Source organism: Salarias fasciatus (assembly GCF_902148845.1).
Source record: "Salarias fasciatus chromosome 7 unlocalized genomic scaffold, fSalaFa1.1 super_scaffold_4, whole genome shotgun sequence".
NCBI lineage: Eukaryota > Metazoa > Chordata > Actinopteri > Blenniiformes > Blenniidae > Salarias > Salarias fasciatus.
The window spans coordinates 15,064,053-15,088,274 of NW_021941229.1; the positions used below are offsets into that span (position 1 = coordinate 15,064,053).

General features: G+C 41.1%; 3 protein-coding genes across 5 annotated transcripts in view; 2 read left to right on the forward strand and 1 right to left on the reverse strand.

Moving 5' to 3' along the window:
• The window catches only part of rai14 (retinoic acid induced 14), a 34,000-nt gene extending 26,349 nt beyond the window's left edge, over positions 1-7,651 (reverse strand). The window contains exons 1-2 of one of the 3 annotated variants that reach the window (XM_030085185.1): positions 7,235-7,651; positions 5,192-5,273 (exon numbers count right to left, since the gene is read on the reverse strand). In XM_030085185.1, coding sequence (XP_029941045.1) covers positions 5,192-5,227 — 36 coding nt within the window. In that variant the 5' untranslated portion in view covers positions 5,228-5,273; positions 7,235-7,651. The remainder of the gene's footprint in view (positions 1-5,191; positions 5,274-7,234) is intronic. The other 2 variants (XM_030085184.1, XM_030085183.1) reach the window with 2 other exon arrangements.
• A 2,801-nt stretch (positions 7,652-10,452) lies between these two features.
• Positions 10,453-21,194, forward strand: scarb2c (scavenger receptor class B, member 2c). The gene is made up of 12 exons (XM_030085612.1): positions 10,453-10,657; positions 11,175-11,332; positions 13,125-13,269; positions 13,353-13,544; positions 13,699-13,790; positions 14,363-14,482; positions 14,997-15,175; positions 15,350-15,468; positions 17,425-17,498; positions 18,368-18,419; positions 18,617-18,769; positions 18,897-21,194. Exons 1-12 carry the CDS (start codon positions 10,535-10,537, stop codon positions 18,933-18,935), a joined length of 1,446 nt encoding a protein of 481 aa, XP_029941472.1. The 5' UTR covers positions 10,453-10,534; the 3' UTR covers positions 18,936-21,194.
• Positions 21,195-21,312: 118 nt separating this feature from the next.
• On the forward strand, positions 21,313-22,864 carry LOC115383435 (liver-expressed antimicrobial peptide 2). The gene is made up of 3 exons (XM_030085617.1): positions 21,313-22,120; positions 22,258-22,397; positions 22,662-22,864. Exons 1-3 carry the CDS (start codon positions 22,055-22,057, stop codon positions 22,687-22,689), a joined length of 234 nt encoding a protein of 77 aa, XP_029941477.1. The 5' UTR covers positions 21,313-22,054; the 3' UTR covers positions 22,690-22,864.
• Positions 22,865-24,222: the final 1,358 nt, after the last annotated feature.

The window sequence follows — 24,222 nt, forward strand, 5'->3', positions numbered from 1 at the left end:
TGTGTGTGTGTGTAAGATTTGTGTAATCCTGCTTAGTCTAGCAGCTGGGGTAACAGGTTTAAACTGTACGCCGGTATGAAAGGCTGGTTGGTTGAGTGTTTAAAGCCAGGACTACTGTCAACAAAAGAATAACCGATGCTTTTATGCTGTAGTTGTGTGTGCAGGGTTGGCAAATAGCAATCTTGGGAGATGGTAATAAAGCGTTGCGAGTTAGATAATAGTCAAACAATTTAATTGATTCAGAGAGGCTATGCTCACACAGCAGGGACGGAACTGTTAATTTGGACTTAATGGGTTGACATGTTACAAAAAATGTGTTGACAGCATCAAGAACTGAAAATGCTCAGTGGTGCTGGATGCTGGAACACAGTGTTTGCTCAGATCAGTGGTCCAATGCCAAGTCGCAGTCATCGGTTTTGCAATTTTCCACTGTATTTCAAGGGAAAGCTCTTGGAATGATGAATGCAGCCTTGCGTGGTTCACATGGGTGACTTCAGGCATGACACATATACACTGAATTCAGGGCTGTTGCAGCAGAGAGACGTGGAAGCTTGGAGGACTGTTACTAGAGTAGCTGTGGTTCGGTTTGTTGAGCGACTCCAACCTCAGGTTTGCCCCACTGGCGTGTGAATGAATGTGAGTGCCAATAGGTGGATGTGACTGTTCATGTCATGTGCACTGAGACTGCTGAAGTAGTAAAATGCACTCTATAAGTGAGGCCCATTTACCACTTTAGCGTGGCCCTTGAGGATTAGGTCAACCTCAGGTATTTACATATATAAAGTAACTATAGGACAAACAATCTTCCACTGTTGAGTCAAGACCTAAAATAATGTATCGGCTCCTTTTGTTTTACACTTCGGCTCTTGTTGTGCAGCCATCTTAAAAGCAAGGAGAAGCAACACTGTTTCTAACAGCTGAGTGTTCAGACACTCTCTGTGGACGCTGGCCAAAGCCAGATTACACCGTCTACTTGTCTTCAACGCTGTTTTCTCCCTCCAGGCACTCCTGTGCCCACGTGCGTGCTCACACTCACATAACTTAAAATATAGGAATAATCAAACTGATCACAAACAAATGCCAACAACATGCTGAGGCAGAGACGAGCTAGAATAAAAAATAAAAAAATAAGCTCGCTACTGCCGGATGTCTCGCAAACGTTGCATAGTCATAAATGGTCGCACACTCTTGAAGAAATTCCTGTAAGTCACTTTGACCTTGCATAGCCACACACCTGCTGACACATTCTGATAATGCATTGTTGCAGATACTCCCTGTTACTCACTGGTATGCACACAATTCCTGGACAATGCGATGTGATGAAAGTCCATCAAACACACATCCTCGATGATGTGGGAGCAGGACAAAAATTGTTATCACCATTGCATAATCTGCGAGAAAACCACACATTCGTTCGGCTTTGCTGTTAATCTTTTGTGCAGTATTTCACACTGTTGAACATTAAACTCGGAAAAAGCCCGAGCACCTTCAGTGTGGGCAGTGTTTTCACACCGCGATGCATTTACAGCGCAGCACTCGAGAAAGCTGATCTGCTTAACCCAGTGACACATTCTGCTGAGTGTGCCTGGCTGTGCAGCTCGGAGATCGGTTGCAAAGTATTTACACAATCATTTTCCAACAATTAAACAGGCTAAAGAAAGAACACGTTTGAATGAAGGGAAAGTATTTTCATTTTACCCAACGACTGTAGTAGAATCAGTTTAACAGCAATGAATACAAGTATGCAAGATCAGGCCAGTACCTGGGAGCGGTGTCTGTGAAACTGTACTCAAACCTTTGCGAATTCTGATACATTATAATTTCATTAAAATTGGCCTGAAAAAACAGGCTTTATTTGTATTTCACTGCAAACTGAAGACAGAATTTGGCCTTTGCAGATAGCTCCACAGTAGTGGCAAAATGACTGACTAACTGATGATCCCTCGTCTCGATCAATACTTACTGCAAATACAACAAACAAAACCTCGTCTACGATCTTGACCTTGCAGTTTACACTTGCAATGTAGAAGCTGGTGCGGGCGACTGCCACTGGAGTGCTCGGACGCCATTCCTGCCTGCAGTTTTAGGCATTGTTAAGATTTTTCAAGCGGTTTCCTGGTCTGTGCCAAAGTTCAAAAACAAAAATAAAGAAGTCAACTCAGGACTTCGTGTTCACACTTTCATTTTTACACACTCACTGAAGGATGTAAACAAGCCAGATGTTGGACAGCTGCTGTGACGTATATTCTACAACATAACACCCACAGTAAAGCCATGCGCTGAGTTAAATGCAACACAATGCATGTTGGGATTACTGTGGTGGGATTTTTTACTAGCTAAGAATGCACCCACAGCCCATAAAATGTAGAAAAGAGTTAAAACTGGGGCAGTAAATCCTCCATTATGTACATCAATTACGATAAGCTGAGGGGTTTGGAGCTTCTGAAGTCTGTCACGTGCTGTTTGGTGCATTTCCAGCTATTTGGCGCACGCTGCGTTCACACTACATCAAAGTGTATCGAGCACCAAGTGAACTGACCTACTTTTTAAGCAGACTCGGTTTTTGATGCACTCCAGGGTTTGGATTGCAGGATTCACACTTCCACAAATGGCCTGCGCTGGCACAGCGATCGCACCAGGGTTCATTTTAACCAGACCACATGGAACTCATGAGAACTCTCACAGCACAAATCACAACACAGATAAGAGTGATGGATTCCCAAGTAACCAAATGTGAGATAACCAAGATTAAAGAAAACATGAAAACAAATAAGAATATAAAGTATTAAGCTATAAAAGATCAGAAATGTAAAAACATGCAAAGGTTTCATCACACATGTATTCTGTTTAACCTCATCTTTAATCCTCACTGGAGCTGTTTCGCGCCTTGTATCACGTTACAGTAATAACCATCCTCTCCTCCGCTCTACCCTTCATTTTTTTTTTTTTTAACACTGGCCTTATTTAGGCCTCATGCTGTCAAGGTGTTTTATTAAAGGTTCAGCTGACTGACTCATTCAGTCGACTGAGCTCAGAGAAACTCCATGAAGCCAAGACGTCACACTGAACCACTTGAAATGTCTTTACTTCATGCAGCAGCTATCTACAAAGTCATTATGTTTCTGTTGTTTTGTTTAAAGAAAAAAGAAAAAAGAAGCGCTGGTTTAGGGGGGAACATTCCTGGGTAATCTGTCACTGACACACACGGAGCTCAAAATAGAACTAAAGAGACGTTTTCTTTCTATTGGAGCTTTCCAGGTTTCTATATAAAGCGGTGGAATGAGTATTTGCTAAGATAAACATGTTAGCCTGTGAAGTTTTTATTTTGCTGCAGTTGTCTTAATTGTACACATTCATTGTAATCACTGTACTCTGATTACTGAGTGAGCTCAAAGGGAACTGAGCTTAAATCATTGCGGGCTCTGAAAGTGAGATAAAATGACCACAGAGATGTCTAATTATAAAAAGAAAAAAAACCACCATGACACAAACAGAGATGCTTCTCTGCAGGAAAGGCAAACTGACCGCCAAGAGAAGAGCAATGAAGAGATTAAAAACAAAAAAAACAATGGACCAAAAAAAGACCGAAAGCCTGAGGAGGTGCTTTAAAATCTGCTCAGTCGGTTAGTTTCTGTGGTATATTTGACAGAAAATGAGTCAAAGGCGGCACAAAATCACAACAAAATGACTCAAGGTGACCAAAAAGTCACAAAATTATTTACAAGGTTGATTAAAGAATCAAGGCATAAAATGTGTCCTCTCTTGTATGAGACCAAAATACAGAGGCAGTTTTGACTGAAATAAAAAGCAGAGTTTTATAGTGTTACTTCAGACTGCCAACCAGACAGCTACTATCAATGTTGGACTGTGACTAATATCGTACAGCAGGGCTGTAGTTTCCTGTTCCAGTCTGCATCATATCAGTGTGCCCATATGAAAATCTGGATTTATTACATAAAACGTGGCAAAGTGTGACAATGTGGGAGGTGTGCTAAGGCATGCATGCATGCATGATGGGGAAAATGGCATCAGTTGTGTTTCCAAGCAACATTCACATCCACTGCTCTTCCCTTTCTTCTCTCCTGCCGCCTACGACTGGATATTTTAGTCAAGACAATCTTGTCCCTCCTAAAGCATCTCAAACCGTGTACAGCCTCTCCTACGCGGCGCAGGTTGTGACAGGAGAATGTCTGACAAAGGTGAGGCTGAAACCCTTCAGTTTCACTCACCGAGAAGGAACTATTTGACCTTGCAGGCCAAAGCTGGATTCAACATTTTCCAGAACAAAGAACGCCGTTGTACTCCTTCGCATAGCTGACTGAATTTGGAATACTTTGCTAAAGCTGAACATCAATCAATAGCGATGCTTTTTTTTCCCAAATGCATTTTTTATGTATAACTGAACGAAGGCAGAGATCTTCTCCACCTATTTCTTCCTCTCTGGCACAATTTCTTGGTCTCAGCAGTTCATGTCATTTAACCAGAGCCCTCTATCCTGCTCCACCACATACTCTTAATCTCAGGAAAACGGTATGGAAGGCAAACATCTCATTAGGAGAATCCTTCCAACATTTTGCCAACTTCTGTACTTCTGACACACCCTCGGTCTCCTGACGCGCCCCTCATTCATCCAGCAAACCCTCCAGACTCTTCCTGTCTGGCGTTTTTGGCTCCGTGTCATTACGGTCACCGTGACAACAGATGAGTCAGACGCAGTGGAGACGCCTCACTTCCTGTGAGTGTGGAGCATCTCAGACTGTGACCAAATGAATGACTGGAGTAATGCGAGGAACCGCCTCCCTAAAGACTGATTCACAGTCAGCAGGCGCAAATCTTCATCTGGAGCAAATGCAGAGCCAGAGTATGTGTGGATATCTGTGGTCTTTGTGGGATTACCCCCCCCCCCAAAAAAAAAAAAGCTTTCCATAGTGATTCAATAAGAATCGTGTTCAGTTTCTACACTGCCTTGTTGCATAAAAGCCTGTGTCATGTTAAAACCGTCCAGAAGAGTTTGCAAAACTTTTCATAAAATAAATGTATTTTACAGATACAAAATCGTCACCGGACCATCTGCTGCAAAACCCAAACTTCTAAAAAAAATTCTCCAAGACATACATGTCCAGACAGTGACACACACACACACACACTCACACACACTCTCATAGTTGTAACCATATGTTACAGTACTTACATCAGTTTTTCTAAACTTCGCTTTGAGGCTCTTCATGTTCAGCCCGATCCATGCAGTCACTCACTCAATCACTCAGTCAAGCCTGCGAAGAAGAAGAAGAAGAAAAATAACACATGTTTAAACTTAGCCTCAGTGATGGATACTCCCACTTTAAATGTACTTGAGTGTTTCTAAGGATAGAACTTGAGGACTTCTGCGTTACTTTAATATGTAACACAGTGACTAAGCTGCGTAGCCTCAGTGAATTTAATAAGTCTATTATAAAAAGAGCAGAGTGAAATCTGAGGTTTATTAAAGCCTTATTCCTGGAACAGTGTAAAATTGTAACAAACAAAAGAGTCTTAAATTCAAGTTGTAACAGATATAAATATTCCAACTTTCCCTTATGGCAGTTTTTGGGAGTAGATTCCACCACATGCAATCCTAATTTAAACCTGTTGCAGAAAATGGTTTCTGGCTTGTATTGTTTCCTGCAAGGATGTTATAAATCACTGCTAAACCCGTGGGGATGTCTGGTGACTGTATTTTTGCGCCCTGGCTGCCTCGAGCGGCTTCCAGTTTTTCATGCCTGAAATGACCTCGTCGATGATTTAACCCCAAAATATCCTTCAGAGCATTCCAGCCAGACTTAGACTGTTTACTTACTCCATTATCATTGTTTCCAGGGGTCATCTATGTCTGCCTGTGCTTCAGCTCAGATCCCCAAGTGATTACTGGCAGTCTGGTCTGAAGGAACAGCATTTTAAAAATGTGTGCATTCATCAAGGCTCCGCACAGCTACAAATCTGGAAAATAAGCTTAGTAATAATATTCAGACTTACATGGGACTTTTACTTTGGAGATCGATTATGTTTTAATCTCCAAAATGTTATTTGTTTCTTCATTTTCATATGAAAAGACAGTTAATGCCAAGAGGTAAAAATAAAATCACCTAAGAATGGTTCATATTTTACATCACCTTGCCAGCTGTGATTCAGTAAAGCAACATGCGCTTTCAGTTTTAGTTTTAGTTTTTGGTTAACACACCAACCAGACAATTCAGCAAAAAATATACGCCCACACAATCGGCATAGATAATGCTTGGAACCGGCAAAAAAGAGGTGTGAGGACGAGTCTCCTCTCAGTCACATATACTATACAAGTGTTGGAAAAGCAGAGGTATGAAGTCCATACTTCAATGAATGGTCTTTGGATTTAAATAATGATAACATGTCATAAAATCAATAGGAAGACATTCCAAGATTGCTTTTAGTCAGACTTCAGACTTCTTTGGAAGGAGGTTAATCACTGACCCATGATAAGGGATCATTCTCACTGCATTATGCAAGGATACAATGGTTTGTGAGAGCTAGTATCAATAAATAGATGTTGACTTGGATTACCATGAAGCAAAGTTATATTTAGATAGTGGTCAGACACTTCTGATGTGGTCAGACACTTCTGTACCAGAGATATTTTTTCTTTAGAAGCCCCCCCCCACACCCCCATTTCTAAACAGTGAAGTCTGGACTCTTCCAACAATATTTAATCTATTCAGATTAATCTGAATTGCACATAACCAAGAGTTAACGTGATTAGATTCGTTAAAACTACCGGTGATATAACCAAATCGTGACCAAGATAAATTTCTGTTGTTACCACACTCAAAATGACCCAAAATTAGTCGCTGCATCTGCGGTGAAGGAGTGAAGGAGAACAAACACATATAAATCCATTGACGGAGTCCTCACTGTTGCAAGAAGCAAGTAAACAAAAAAATTCGAGACTTAGTAAAATAGATTCCCATTTGCATCTGTGCATTCTACTTAATAAAAAAATATATTTTTTGCAGGAGCGTCGTGGCTGAAGTTGCTGCTCGTTCATCGTCGTGCATCATTGTACAACAAACACTTTGGATGTCAGACTGAGCGTCCTGTTAACTGAGTACACAGAAGCATTCCTGCTTCATAATTCATAATCAAACAGTTCACTTGTGAGAAAAACGCCGAAGCATCCCATTCAACTCCTAACATCAGCTTACATGAAGCGAGCGGACACACTTACCTCTGTTGTGTGTTGGAGTGGCAGGAAAGCTGGACAGAAAGCAGACAATCGCTTTTTCTTTTTCTTTTTTTTTTTAAGACGAGCCCGGACGAGCGACTGAATAAGTGAGGAAACAGCGAGTCGTTGTGGAACTCAGTCGACCGGGAAGATGCATAAAGGAGAGGGAAAACAGCGAGACGGCACACGGCGGCTCCGCTCCGCTCGGCTCGGCTCGGCTCGGCCCGCTTACATTAAAAGTTGAGCTGTTCTCGCCTCTCTCTCGGGACTCGGGGAGACTCGGGACAACTCGGCAGGACTCGGGAAGACTCCGCTCCGCTCCGCTCAACGACCGCGGCCCGGTTCAGGAAAGTGACGTCACTCTGCCAGTGCTCTCGTGACCGCGGCGAGCGAGCCCGCTTCTGTTCCCCATTGTGTCCCATTCACGGAGGGGGGAGAGGCGCATCCCCCAAACTTCACCCCCACACTGAGCAGGAGAGCAGAACTCTCACAGTGCTCCGCCAGGACAGCCTCACTAACAGGAATCTCTTTATTTGGTGATACATTTTCCATAGCTGGATGTTTAAATGTTAGTTTTGTCAAGTTGTATTCTGTACAAGTGAGTTTGGAGTTTTCAGGTTGATTACATCTGCAGAAAATAAATCTGGGAGTAAGGGGGAGGGGGAGCATTTTCCCATCCACCTGATTTTTCTTCACAATTTTTATGAAGAAATTAGGAGAAAATGAAATAGTAGTGCGAAGCTGAAGTTTATATTATTAAAGAATGGATCTGTAGAACTCATAGTTACAACAGCAATATATACTCAATTCTTTTGATTTTGATTGAATTGCCTGATGTAAGTTTGTTTACATGTAGCAGCTACACTGCTTCTATCTCTTGAGGTTTGGTTGTGTGTGTCGGCACACAGGGTGTTTAAAGGTTGCCTTCCTGGTTTGGTTGTATGTGCCTGCTCCAACTTGTTATTTCATGCTTTAGATTTTTTTTTTTAATACTTGACTGTTTGAATGATGCCAACCATTCAACTACAAATTACTGCGTGGCATGACAAGACATTTGCACTGTAGACCTGGTTCACCTGGTGGAATGGAAGGTGCTTCAACCTTTGAGGGGGCCTCATCCTCCCACAATTTGAAAATTCCTGCAGTGAGATAATAGTCTGTCATGATGGACACTGTTTCTGAAAGGTCCATAAATCTTGTTAATTCTGTTTTTCTTCTGTACAGTCTTGAAGTGGATCTTAGTAAGACATTTTTGCCCAAACTATAACAACAAACATTCCAAACCTGTCCATGATTAGTATTGCATTGATCAATAGCACTTCAGTCAGAAAGTTATGAAAAATGTCTATTAAAGACTTGATCAGTTTGTAGTGTGAATCATTTTTGCATCGGTTTGGATTAGATTTTGATGTAAAACTGTTTGAAATGTCCAGCTTAAATGGTCAACATTAGCTAACAGGTCCACTTTTTTTATCTTTGTGAAAGGCCCGTTTATCACGGTGCTTGTGATTATGTGCACTCTGCGTGTATCGCCTCTTGAATTGTGAAACAAACAAGTCATTTTGACATTGTGGGCCTATGTTGCAATGAAACAAATTAATGCAGGTCAGAACCTGTCTGAGCTCTAAAAACTGCCATGCTGATACTGAGAGGATAGGATAACATATTGGGATAGATACCAATACATCTCTCATTCCAAAACCACACAAAGTGAAACTACATTTCAATCTGTCTTTTTTGAGTTACTAATTTTGAGTATAAGTCAATGACTAAATCATCTAATTTCACAGTTTTTTTTAATCAATATAGATATTTGTCCAAACTTCAGACAAAAATAATTATTCATATGGGACTCTCTTTGTATACAAGTGCTATACAAGTCGAATAACAGACCATGGTAAAGTAGCACAAATGCCTTTTTATGACTTAGCTTTGCAAAGGTGTGTCTGCTTTTGTATCAAATGTTGACTCAAGCACTATAATTTCACTTTATAGGCAACAAAGAATGAAGGAAGTGGCGCCTCATTGGATGCCAAGACAGGGACATCTAGTGGACAAACTATGTACAACATGCAGGTGCTCTATATATGAAATATTGTTATATTGAGCAGAAATGCATATGTCTCGTCTTATAACAAACCTTTTTAACCTCCACACACAACAAATCATGCTGAGACACATGCTAACTGTTTTGGTATTAGTAGTGTTTTATTTTGCACCTGTCAAGTAAGATCTGAATAATACACATATGATTTACAGGCGTATCTGTGTTAAAATATCAACACTTTTCAAAAATCTGCTATTTCTCATTCAACCACGATGATCACAATGAAGATGCAGTTTTTTTTCAACTTTTTAGTATTATTTATTTCTAAAATAACTGAAACAACACAAATCTTTTCAATGATACTCTGTTCAGATGTCTCAAGGTAAGGAGAGAAAACCTTTGATGTCTTCAAAATCATTTGTCGCAGATCAGTGGTTGAGTTTTTCAAGAATGCACCCACTGTGAAATATTAGTTCTACCATCATCTGACCAGCACAGATGATTCTTTGCTTAAAAAAAATAAAAAAATTATGCACAACTTCTGCAGGGTGCAGGTCTTCACCAACTCATCCTTTCAGGATGAAATGAAGTTCATGCAGTTTTTTGGGGGGTAAAAAAAAAAGGTGAGTTGCCTTTACTCCGCATCTGGCTGCAATCAGCTGTTTAGTTTTACACTGTATTACAAAAATATAATGTAAGTAATGTATTCTTTTTCATTTTATTTTTTGCAAAGTCATCCTGCAGGCCGAACAGGATCGGTTTCGGTCTGCGGGCCGCATGTTTGAATTGACACCCCTCATCCTAGGGAGTGGTGGCGAGGGAATTCGGACGAAACCACCGAAATTTTCCGAATGGCACCGATTTTTGTGTCCTCAAACGAAGAGTGTTCTTATTCAAGAGGAACTCCTCCACTGCAATCCGGCTTCGACAACCCTCTGAGCTGAGCCAAATAACGTGTGTAATGCTACTAGCTAGTGAACAGTTCCCGTTGAGTATTGTCAAGAATAACATGTCTTTAATAAGTTTGATTTTAAAAAAGCATTTTGCTAAAATACTTTTTCAAAGTCAATCTTATTAAAGGCGTTTTGAGCTTCTTCAGGAAATCCTTTATTGCCTACAAAGCGGAAGTGGTGGTGGGAGTTATCTCCATCCGAACGCGTGTCTTTGTTCGGTCGAGCAAGTTCCCAGGTCACGAAAAACAACAACAGCCCAGTGCTGTCAGAGAAAAGGCTGCTGTCATCTTCTGCCGTCTCATCATGCTGCTGAAATCATGCTGCACTTACAGCCTCGGAGTGGTTTCCCTACTCTTGTTGATCTTCGGTATTTCCCTTGTGTTGTCGGCCGTGTTCCCACATTTCATACAGGCTGTGGTGAAAAAGGTAAACGTTGACATTTTGCTGACTGCTAATGCTAGCATGCTCAGTTTGTTCGCAGTTAAGTGTTGAATTTATTCGTGAAACATGCTGCCTAAATGCTTTAAATGTATCAAGTTAAATGTGTTTTACTGAAGGTAGAATTACAGATATTGTCTGTTAGTAACCTGTTGTGGTTTCAACAGCAGATACGTACTATTAATTATAAGGTCCTCTGTGTTTACAGGTATATACATTTAACCTTAATCGACACACAGCTGTAGCGTATTGTAGCTTTTAGATCAAGTATTACATGGATATCATTTCAACTGTGTTTTTGTCCTGAACGTGCTTTAAGATGACGTCAGCGTATTAGACTATTTTCAGTTTAAATTAATGTCACGTTCCAGTCCTGATCAGTGGCTTCCTGCAGCAGGTACACGCAGTGCCTCTCGTCACAGTCATGTGATGTGAAGCAGCTTATCGTCAGCACATTGCTCCTCTGAATTCACAGTTTTAACCCACTGACCTTTGTCCCATATAGGAAGTAGTACTGAAAAACGGTACAGATGCTTTTGAGGCTTGGCAGGATCCACCGGCGCCGATCTACATGCAGTTTTACTTCTTCAATGTGACAAACCCTCTGGAGGTGCTGGAAGGTGACAGGCCAGCCGTGGTGGAGATCGGACCCTATACGTATAGGTGAGAGCAGGAGGACGGCTGCATATTTGCACGTCTTATAAAAGTGTTGAAGCAACAAAGTGAACAGATAAGCTGAGGTGCCAAGACAGTGGAACAATTTTCAAAGATCCAACATGCAGCACTTTGTTATTCACACAATATGTTGTTGTTTTTTTTAATCCTATATAAAATTAACCATGCAAACTATGTCATTAATAGGATGAGGAATGGGAAGTGAAACTGATCCCAGTGTACTATGGGTAAATATAGGATACAAATGTGAGTTCATCAGAGGACAAAAAGTCTCACATATGCACGTCCACATCCATTTGAAAATCACTGATTACCTGTAAATACATGCTTTTGGACTATTGAAGGAACCAGGAAGAAAACCTACAGACACAGTGAAAACACATAAATTCCACATAGAAAAGCCACAGGCCCTATCTGGACTGTATTTCATGACTAACGTCCCTAAAAGTGCTAACCAACTGAACTAAACCACTATGCGGCCCATTTGATCACTTTAGGGTCACTTATTGGAATTCAATTATTTGCATGCATTTTTATTTAAAAAAAGGTATCCTTTCAATTAGCTTTTCACATTGAATTTAACAGGCCCAGTTCTCATGTATCATCAAATGCTACTCCAATTTGGATTTCAAAAAATGCTGTAGTCTGTCCCTGACCCACTAACCATGTTTTTCTTCTAGACACAGATACAAACCACTGACAATAATCAAACTGATTCATTTTATGTTTTATTTTGAAAACTGTCCTGACATTTTTAAAAGGCACGAGGTCAGCCCACTAATTCATTTAGCATTCACACAATAATCTGTATTGTGGTAACAGATGGATTAAGATCATGAGGATTGTTTTGTTGGCAACCAATAAACAAAACTTTTTCATATCTGCATAACAATGACCTTGAACACTTTAAAAAGGTTTTTGACCTTGAGACATTTTGGGACAGACCTATAAAACAGCACATGCTAAACAGTATGAAGGCTTCCTTATTACACATTTTCTCACACTCTTTTTTTTCTTCTTTGTGCTGAACCTTTTAATTTGACTTGTTTTCTGAAGGTGTCCAAGTTGAAATATCGGTATCCATAAGTTTAATCTGTAAATTTAGGATTTGAGAAGCAGATAATTTGTACTGTCTCTCTTATAAACCTGTATCTGGACACACCAGTGTGTCTTTCAGTTCACTCCCAGCACAGACACTGACATAGTGGTTTTCTGAAAGCTTCCTGTTTGCCATCTCAGAAAGAGAAATCACATTGCAGATTTAATGTTGTATTAGCCTTCCTCATTTTCTGCCAAAAAAAAGCATTTCATTGTGTCCATTCAGCATTTAGTTTCTTCTTATTCATTTAGTCACGAGCGGCACGCACAAAATTTCATGTGACATTTCTCGTGAAAAATTATAGTTATTCTTAAATCCCACCTTTGCCGATGTCCAGCGTGTCTCACTTTACTACAGAGCAAAAATGCTTCGTCATTGAGTGGAGAAGTTGAGATTTTTCTCAGTAATCGAATCAGTGTTTCTGTAACCGACTACAAAGTAGCATTCATTAATCATGTGAAAAGAGGAAAAACAACCCTCAAAAGGAACTTGCCCTGTAATTCTGAGATTATTTGTCATGGAAGGTTAATTTTACATCCTAATTTTATGTGCGGTAAGGTGGTAACGTCAGTTTGTTGGTTCGATCCCGAGTTATTTGTGAACATTGCGTGTCTGTGTGTAAAGGAGAAGTGCGTGTCACGTCCCTCATGGGCTGAAACCGACTGTTTTGTTTCAACACAGAGAGTACCGGCCCATGGAGGAAGTGAACTTCCAAGATAATGGCACCAAAGTGGCAGCAGTCAACACCAAGACCTACGTCTTCCAGCGTAACATGTCCCGAGGCCCGGAGAGCGACCTCATCAGGACCGTCAACATCCCGGCGATGGTGGGTTAAAATCTGGAGAGAGAGAGAAAAAACAAAATGCGTTTTGTTTTTATTGACACTGGTTCCTTCCCTGCTCTGACTAGACGGTGATGGAGAAATTCAAAAACGACGCTGTGTTGGCCAATGTGATCTCTTCCTACATGAGATCGAGCGGAGAAGGGCTGTTTACCACCCGCACAGTGGGGGAGCTGCTGTGGGGGTATGAGGACGGCCTGCTGAAAGCCCTAAAGCTTTTTCAACGCGATCTGGAGGACGTGTTCGGACTCTTCTCGAAGGTCTCAGCATCTAATCATGCATTTCTGTGATGGAAATTACGACGTCATAGTTCAAAAATGGCACAGAGGATGTTGCATAAAGTGAATGAATACAGTATGAAATCCTCATTTACTACGCTGATTCTCATGATTTATTTTTTTTGTTTTCAACCAGAGCAATGCTTCGAATGATGGAGAATATGTGTTTTCCACCGGTACGCAGAGGTACAAGGACTTTGCTCGAGTGGAGTCATGGAATGGCAGCAGGTATAAAACATCAGCTCTCACAGTGAATCCAGTCAGTGAGAACAACATAACAAGAGACAGAATCCGTTTTTAAAACAGGTTACTATTGTGAGAGGGATTTCATTTATTTGGTCACTTCAGGGAAACATATAGTTATTTCAGAATCCCAAACTGGTTTTTAGTTTAGTGAAATTGTGAATTTGCAAATATATTGTTTGAAAATGTCAACTCTTAAATGTAATTTTTTTTTTTTAATCTTTTTTATATTAAGGAGTTTTAAGAAATATAAATGTTTTTCCATTTACTTCACCCAATACTTGTATTTTATAAGATATTCAGCAAATAAGTTTCAAACTAATTGACGAAGGAAAAAACTATGAGGAGGTAAAATGTGTTTCTATGCTAAACCGTGAATAAAAAGTAAGAGGTTTTAAGTGTCATTCAGTTATGGGATGTGCCAATTAAACAAAAAAAAGTCTAACCTTTTCTGCCAAAGTCAAACGTAAGTTTACTCAAAACTGATTGTCAAAAACATGAATTATGCCCGATGCAAATGCAAAAACTCTCATGGCGTTTTTTGTTTGTGCCTGCAGCTCTTTGAATTGGTGGACATCTGATGAGTGTAACATGATTAATGGAACCAATGGAGCGTCTTTCCATCCCATCATCTCCAAGGATGAGCTGCTCTACATGTTCTCCTCTGATCTGTGCAGGTGAGCCGACCTGACGAGACCGAGCGATGCCGAATATTCCACATTCCCGGTGTTATTCCTCTGTCGTGTGCTTGCTAGTGAAAGGTTCTCTCACAGCCCCCCCCCGCCAGTCTTCTAAAACCTTCACTTGACTTTACCCAGGTCTGCATATTGGATTAATGATACCAGTTTATCCTGGCTGTCTAATGATAGCCTCTTAAAGGAGGTCACGGCCTCAGTTATCAGGCTTTAAAGAGCCATTGCCAGCTTCTTTTGTCTATTTAAATACCTGAGTTGTAACAAAGAGGCACGTACAGGTCGACTGGCTGCTGACTGAGGCTGTGAAAAGACGCAAGAGCTTTGCTTTATGAGGCACTTATATGGCGGTACAGTCTGTAACGCACCTTTTGCAAAACCGGCATATTTTCAGCAAATCGGCTTACGACAGAGAATGAACCCAAACCTCTCCTGTTCGTCGCACCTATGAACTGTTTCTGCTCCCGAAGATTAACCGCCGTGTGACTCTTTTTCTAAGGTCTTTATATGCGGCGTACGAGGACGACGTGACAGTGAAGGGGATCCCCGGGTATCGATTCTCTCCCCCCAGCGAGGTGTTTGCCAACCTGACCGTGAACCCAGCCAACGCCGGCTTCTGCGTGCCGGCTGGTAACTGCCTGGGCTCGGGCGTGCTCAACATCAGCACATGCAAAGAAGGTGCGCACGGCTCTGAGCAGCTGCTCTCTTTTCCAACCCAGCGAGACAATGATTCATTGTGCGGCGCATGCAAATGTTCTTCACAAAGCTGCTTTATGCTCCGAAATCCAGTCTGTTGTTTATATGAAGTTTCTTGCACTGATTTTTTTTTTTTTTTTTCTTCTTTTTTTGTAGGAGCTCCCATCATAATGTCTTCACCACACTTCTATGAGGCTGATGAGAAGTTTGTCCAGGATGTATTTGGGATGAATCCTAAGAAGGAACATCACCAGACCGTGATCGATATCCATCCGGTAAGATTCAACCACTTCCACACAATAGTTAGATTCTCGATGGCAGCTGTAAAGACCTGCGCTAGATTCCGCTGCCACCAGGTGGTGGCCTGTGGCAGCAGTGCGACCGGCAGCTTGGAGTTCTTCTTTTGTCAACAGTGGTTAAACATTAAAGCACAGGATCATGGTACGGAGCGGTCGCCAAAGATAAGTCTCGCAGTCTTTATCGTAAATAATCCTGTAATAACTTAATGGGTTGGCGGTAAATCTCTGATAAACAGATGGGGGGAAAACACATCTTGAGGAGCACGGTGTGGATCGAAACATCTAGAATTAGTCGACATTTGATGCAGTAATACTGTCATAAAGACCAGCATGACATACAGATTCTTTGATACATTGAGATAAACCATTTGTAGGGTTTCTGTATTGTCATGTTGTCATATTTTGCAATGTATCGGTATTTTTTTCCACCTTTTTTTTTAAACTGCAGTTAAAGTATGCACTTCAAGGCCAATAATACCTACACATATTTGTTTTAATGCTGGTGAAGGAAAACTTGAAATACCATGATCAGTTTCCCTTTATCAGGTACAATTACAGTAGTAAAAACTCACTAAACGCCCTTCAAGGTAGTTACAATCTTCAGTTAAAGAGAGGCGCTGATTCTACTATAGAGAACATGTTTAGTGGCTGAAGTTAAACCTTCTGATCTTCAAATCTGAAAGTTTTGCTGTAATTTAAAATCTGGTCCTCAAACATTTGGGAGTTGTGCTGTCAGCTTTACACTATGTATTTAATCGAGAATCTCCATAAATGTTGAACTCCTCTGAGGGCCAGCCGGAGATCTCGGCGAAGACAGACACTTTTATTGATTAGTGGGCGTGTCCACTGGCGCTCAGCTTCACTGTTTCAGCAAATCAAAGATGAGAGAAGGCGTACGCAGTTTTTTTTTTTTATCTGGCAAAGCTCCACTGAAAAGATTGGTGAGCCGTCGAGATGTAGACTGCCACTCTCAGTACACCGAGTAGAGTCGTAGATTTTGCTTTTGATTGTTGCCTTGTATATATGAACCTGTTTCAGTGTTAAGAGAGCGACCAACTAACTGGTGAATAGTAAACTATAGTTTAAAATGTTGTCATTATCATAAGAAAGCCATGGTGGATCAATCAATCAATTTTGTTCTATTGTCTTGTTTTTATCACCAATTTGGTCATTATGTGAACAAACACAGACTTCTATGAATGCTTATATACATAACCAATGTTTCACTGCTCGCAGCGATCACATTGAGCCTCATTATATTTTGCATTTAACACAGTTGATCCTCAAACGCATCATGTGGGGGGGGGACAGCTGAAGTTTAGACGTCTTTGAAGGCAACACACCAGCTACTGTTTATCCTCCTCCCTGCTCTCTGCCTCTGGATGAGAAATAACGAGCGCGATCAAAGTCCTGTGACTTCTGCTGTAACCGCTGGATTAACGATCCGACTTCACCTCCCGCCGCGCAGATCTGAGGCTGTTTTTGTCATAAACACACGGAGATAGACAAATAGCAAGTACAGTAAAAGAAAGGGAAATCCACTAAAAATGAAATGCAATAAAAACTTGATGAGTCGACTTCAAATAGAAATGAAACTTCTGCAGGTGTCATTCTAAACTGACTCAGCATTGTTGAGATAAGAGGTTCAGAGGTGTTCTCTGGTTCAGCTGATCTTGTCGCTAACGAATTTGGATCTGTTCTCATGTCCTCCTGATGCTAATATAAGACTTTTAATAATCTAAGCATCAACAGCATGTGAGCACAGCGCTGTACTTGTATGCGAGGTGTTTTTTTCTCCAAAAGTTATAACTGAAATCTCAGCCCAATTAAAAAGTGGATGAAAAACATGTGATTCTGGGGCTGGGAATGAAAAAGAAAAAAATAAATAAATAATGAGGCAGACTCCTCACATGTCTTTATGCTGTTTTGCAGCTAACGGGAACCATCCTGCAGGCAGCCAAGCGGCTCCAGATTAATGTGTACGTGGAGAAAATCCCCACTTTCAGGTAATCGGCCGCTTCACTTCCTCCTTATGCGACTCTGCTCCTACGTTTCCGTGAACCTCGTGGCGACTGCGTTAACGTCACTTTCGGCTTTTACTTGTGTGTGGCCGATCGTGTCTGGGAAATGCTGCCAGGCACGATATCTGGAAGGCAATTCTGCCACCATCATCATCATGAGTGGACTTTTGGACACTCCTGACTCACTTGTTTGTGCGTTTCACCGCCATCTGACGGAGTCGGACCGCTCCCTCCACTGCTTGAGGCTGAACGGAAGGACAGTTCAGACAAACAAAGACAAATGAAGACTTGGAATTTTTTTGAGTAATTTTTTTTTTTCAAATATTTACAAATAAACACAGTCGTTTTATTTAATTCTTGTTGTTTATCTTTTGAGCCATTTATCAAAAGCTGGCAAGGTAACAACTTCAGTACCATGTTGGAGATAATGGTTCATAAAGAGGTTTGTTTTTTTTGTTTTTTTTTTTAATCAGGCTTAATATTTCCCTGTGATCTGTCAAGATTTGTTATCGTCTGCTCTTTTTAAAGCCACAGTGACTGAATGGAGAGGACTGATTCTGTTGTCCATAGAGTCGTTTTCTCTCTTTTAAAGAAACTTTCTATGAAGCTGCAGTGTGACTTTTCTGCATTTCACTCATTCTAAACTTACAAACACTGATAGAATTAGGCCGACGCAATATAACCTGAGTGTGCGCCGCAGAGTGACGGCGTGAAGCTGTTGGTGCCATCAGGATGCTGGACCAGCACTAACCTCATATTGAAACAGAAAATGAAAAGTACCCCACATACTGAGCGTATCTGGGACATTATGTGTTATCAAAGATGCAGAACGATGTTTTTATGTTTCCTTTCAGTCAAACGGGAAACGTGATGACGGTGGTGTTCCCTGTGGTTTATCTCAACGAGGTAAAAGAACACACACATCCACTAAGTGGACATACTGCATTGTATTACTGCACACTGATGACAGTGTCCTCCTGAACCAGTTCAGTGAAAATATATCCCATTTCAGTATTTAGTGAGCGTCATTCGAGCTTTCTGACATTCTCCTCCGTTTGTTTTGCTTTCGTCTCTCAAACTATTTTCCCTCTGGGTCCCGTCAGAGTGTCGTCATTGACGACGCGTCGACCAAGAAGCTGCACTCGGTCGTTGTCACGAAAGGCGTTGTGGAGAACGTCCCCTTCATGCTGATCGGTCTGGGAATCATACTGGGAGGAGTTTTCATGTTGCTGATGTGTCGGCAAAAAGTCCCAGAGGTCAGCGTCCGTCATTGCCGATCAACGCGACATTTGTCTGTGTCGGGAGTGTTACGATTAAATGTGTTTTTGAATTAGAATTTGGGAAAGTCCCGTCTCTTAAATGTGTATTCTGCATGTTTTTCAGAGCACTGCTGCTGAGAGGCAGCCCCTCCTCTCATCGTAGAACCAAAGCAGATGGGAAAGGAAGAGAAAAGCCATGTTTGCAGTAAAACGTCAAGAGTTGGATGGATCTGAGGTTTTAACTGTGGATTCCAAGTAACAAGTCTCCCATCTTTTAATCTTCTTATTAATCATGAAAAAAGGAAGAAGACTGGTCCCTCTTTTTGTTTCTTAAAGGATTTAGAGATGAATCTAAATTTCCAGTCTCTTGAACTTTTGTTAAAAAAAAAAAAAAAAAAAAAAAGAAAAGAAAAAAACTTTAATTCTTATTATTTGATTCTTACTTCTCAATCTGGGAAGTAAGGCTGAAAAAGGAGAAATAATTGGAATCATTCATGAATGTACGGACAGTGTGGGCGTGAAGAAGGCGATTCCCTTGTTAAACCAAAAATAGGCCCCTCCCCCTTTTTTCCATTCCATCAAGCGATGTTACTGGTCGTCATAATCATATGAATCGAAGAGTAAACACACTCTCCACAGCTAAAACAGTACAAACACAGTCTGATTGAATACCATGATTTAGCTTCAGACAGAAGTACTACTGGAAAAACACATCGTCAGGAGAGTAAAACTGACCTGTCTGAACCAAACGACCCAGACTTCACCGTGACCTCTGGGCAGGATGTCACTGAACAAATCAGAGAATTCCAGAAGCTTTATTGTCGTCACGCTGATGGAAATGTTCCAACTCCATCATCGAACCAGAGATGCCCAAGTCAAATTTCTCGTCTTTTGCGCACAACTACGGGACAGAAAAGCCCCACTTAAGAAAAAAATCAATTGCACTCACAGTAAATCTCACTTTCAATGCATTATTTCAACCACGGAGTTGCTTTTTCCCCAAGTAAAACATGTTGCTTAGTTCTTCTGTCTTTTAAATGATTGTCCTTATTGCAGCTACAGTCTACAGAAAATGTGCTGATTTGGGGTCAAGCAGACTGAAAGTTCTGAAGCTGCAATCTGTCAACACTGTACTGGCAACACATTTTTATTTTTAACTGAAGACGTGTTGTCAGGAGCCTTAACAGTCAGTGGGTTTTAGTCGTATCACTAATGCAGATAAATTCAGTAAGATCTCATGACGTTTACATTTTGTTAGTTTTTGTTTTTTTTTCTCGTAACATTCTATCCACCCTCGAGTGAAGCCTGCGCACTGATTTTCCAGATGTTGACTGTCAATCACCAGGCCCCCTCTCCCACCTCACAATCCTGTCTTGCTGGGCTCCACACAGTGCAGAGGACAGAGGCGGTCCTGTACAGATCAATGTAGACCCCCGACTGATCCGAGGAGGCTTATCTGGTTTATATAGAGACAGCTAATCAAGCCTGCATGAACTTCACTGAAAAATAAATGTGTTCGTAGGTATATTTTTATTTACAGTCTCTGCATGACTGCAAGATGCTACTAAACAAACTGATGAACGCTTGTTTTAGAAGAAAAGAGAATCTGCATTTCACTTTTTTTAGTAACGCTGACATTTTGCATCACTCGAGAGAATATATTTGCAAAATGACCATTATTAGATTACTTTTTACCCCGCAGTGTACAGAGAATCATATCCAGCCTGAATATGTTGACAGAGGAAAAGGTTCTGAAGTCGGTAATGTTTCAGGATCAGCTCCGCGGTTTGAATCCGGGCCTTTCTGTCCGTGTCGAGGAAGCTGAGCTCAGGTAGATCGGCCCACGTACTGTGGAATAAGAACCAACCAGTATTACTTCTCCGGTAGAATGATAAAGGGAAGGTTTTCTGTAAATGTTTTTGGTGGATTGAAACACAGTGTTTATATTCCTTGTATTTCCATCTTTTTATTGTCATGTTCTGAATTTGTAATTGTAAAGTTAATTGATTTTCGCGCCGTGTGTTTGAACAGCTTTGTGCTCGGCGCAACACTAACAAGACAGCGGTCCTCTCCCTGCTAAGCACTGGTCTTTACAGCCAGTTTGAGCTGTATTTTATAACATTAATGAAAGTTTTGAGTGTGAAAGTGTTGTTTCCCTGCTGCTGTGGATGATTTTTATTTCTAGTGCTGCACACAGTATCACTTTAACGTACACGTTCTTGGACGTTGTGTGACCACTATTGACTGCTAAGATGTTGTCTGTTTTTATGTGAATGATAAAATTTACTTGTCCTTCTACGCCACAGTAAAAGCAGCACTCGACATGTAATCGCTGGTTACACACTCTCAATAGGTCACCTGTTTTAACCATTTGCACATTGTGTCGCTCGCTACGACCCATCAATAAACGTGCTGCGCTGTTCTCTGAAATGTGTCGTCAATAAATACCAACACACCTTCAAAGTTATTTGATGAAGCACTGAGTCATTTTGTGTGGAGTTTGCATGTTCTCCTTCTGCCTCACTGTGTGTTTTAAATAAAAGTAGACTCCTGCACTGAAATACTTGGTAAATTGTATATTGCGTATCATGAACTCCTTCAGTTTTAGTCTACTTGTCCTAAAAAGCCCGAGGCATTGAAGCGGTCATGCTTGTGTTGTGTGTGTTATTGGCCTGTCTGCGATTGATTAGAAACACTGAAGAGGTCAGACAGAGTTAATGTCACTCAGAAAGGGCAGATCAGTCCAACTCTGTTTGCTTTCATTTCAACATCCACTTACACTTGTAACCTTTCATTAAATCTAAGCCGAATCTAATGAGCTGTGGGCCTGAGGATGGATGCCAGTTCATTTCAGTCCAGGCCCTTAAAAATAGTTCATACTCCAGTATCTCCAGTTTGCATAATCTCTGTGTTCACTTTGAGAGCAAAAGACTCTGGGACTGACGTAAAATGTGCAAACAGGAGTCTGTCTGCAGCTCATGGCACACATTGAAGTTTCAGCGGTCTACCTCTGACGTGGAGTTGTCCTCAATTCCCAGCTCGAAGTGGACTTTGGACCTCAGGAGATAAACTTTGGCTGCAGTTGTCACTATAAACCTGATAAGTGCAGGAGATCTGCGCTGCTGCCATGAGCGAAGCTCGGCTCGCCATTAATGCAACTCATCAGTGAATCAGCCAGACTCCTCCCCAACCCGGTTACGGCCTTTTAATACTACAGACACGGGAGCGCGGAGCAGCTTGGAGTCAGACCGGCGTCTCTGTCGAGCTCAGCCTGCAAACAGCATGAGGACTCTTCAGGAGAAAGTCATCCTCCTCTCTGTTGTATTATCTCTTATTTGTGCTGTTCAGGTAAATTAATAACGTCTCTGTTTCTCCTAATGTCCAGCTTCTGGAAGTTTTATTGTTTTTGTGCTCATCTCAGCGTTTAATGTTTGATCTGGTGGTCGTAAAAGCTCATAAAAGAATCCAATATTTGCCGTTCACAGGTCAATACGCTGCCTGTACCCGACAACTGGAGCGGTTTGATCCAGCGGACCAAACGCTCCCTGCTGTGGCGCTGGAACAGCATGAAGCCTGTTGGTGCCAGCTGCAGGGATCACTTAGAGTGTGGCACCCAGTACTGCAGGTATAACACTGTTTTCAAGCCATATCTAACATTTAATGTTCAAATTCAGAAAGCCCAGCAGCAACACTGTTCTGAAAATTGAAACATTTTAGTTACCACCGCTCCACAGCTTTTTGTTACATAAAACAGGCATATTGTTCCACATTTCAGTTTTATTTCCATCCTGGATTGATGTTTGAAGCAGTAGTGTTCACGTGCATGCTGCATGATGTGGATGAAGTCATATTAATGACGCAGCAATAAAGTTCTGCCTTATCTTTGCAGGAAAAATCAGTGTGCCTTCCATAGGTGAAGGGGAAACACACACAGAGACGACTCTGTCGGCACGTCGATCTCTCCAAACATGTGCTTCATGGAGCAAACCCGCCAGACTCCACACGACCCTGATCTGCGATGATCTTGGCTCCATAACGGAAGATGTGTTGGAAGTACATCATATTCTGACATAAGGCTGCAATAATCTGATCTGGCACCACCGTGCATGAAATGGCTCCATGTCTCCTGATCCTCGTGTCTGGATCACCGCCCCCACCAGTTTTAAAGGCTGTATAGTGTAAAAGTGCTTTTGATGAGAAAATATAAATATTGAAGCAAAGTGTGTGAAGCGCTCTGACTTTTGTACATGTTTGTATATACTGTAAAAATGTATCTACATAAATATATTTTTATTTAAATAAGGTTATATTGCCCCCATCTTCTTTGCCTTTAATTTACTGGAAGATTTGATCTGCAGGCTGCTGTGACTGGAGTACAAATTCGCTCGTGTCTGTGTGTGTGTGTTTAGGTCTGCTGTGGGGGGTGTGTCGGGGTGTGTGTGCATTGAGAGGAAGCTTATTGCTGCTGTTCTCATTGCAAAATGTGTTTTTGGTCCAAAAAGGGCTGAGAAATGACTGGAAGCTGCTTTACTGATATGAACATCAGCGTGCAGATTGTGTATTTAGTCTGTTCTAAGATTAAATATCAAGGACACAGTGATAGGAATCAGCTTTTTACCTCACCTTTGGCTATTTTTAATTGCTTGCCTTTCTAAAAATACCCTGGACAAACTAACAAAGGAAGTGGTTCAGACACTAACCACATTTAAATGGGCAGGAAGCCCATCAGATCTACGCTTCACTGTTAGACGAACAAATATGAGTCACTGACCTGTGCTCTCAGGCTGAATCTAAACTTTTTTGACAAAGTCAATTCAGTTTTAAAATCCAGCTCACTCATGATATTTAACATTCAAATGAACATTAAAAAAATAAGGTTTAGCTACTCTCTGCTTTTCTGATGCACTTATTGGGATTAGGGAGAGAAAAATGATAACAGGCATATAATGATGAACAAACTATTGTCGACATCTGACATAAAGCTGCATGCAGACTTGATGGGGCTGGAGCATAGATCAGAGAGATCCTGCAGGAGAGTGCACGCCACTGCAGAAGAAAGAAAGATTAAGTTAATGACATCCAGTGTTGGACACATGAATAGGTGAAGAGAGGAGAAAACTGCAAAGTGAATTTAAAAAGTTTATCCTAGCATTCTATACTGTAACTTAACTAGAAGATGGTCCACAGTAACGGAGCCAATCCTAAGCTTTTTCAAAATTGAAAAGATTTCCCTGATCTCCAAAGCAGGTAGGTAGGTGACTAAAAACTATTGCATTTAAAAAAATGATTGCATAGAAAATACCATCTTGTGGCTTTCACAAAATAAATTGAAGAAATTATTCTTTGAACAACAATCAGTCTTTCAAAGGAACTCCTATATTCTTCCTGTGTCATTTTGCTTTACACCCAAATATCTCAGCTACTTCCCAAGAGTTTCATATTTTCTGTCA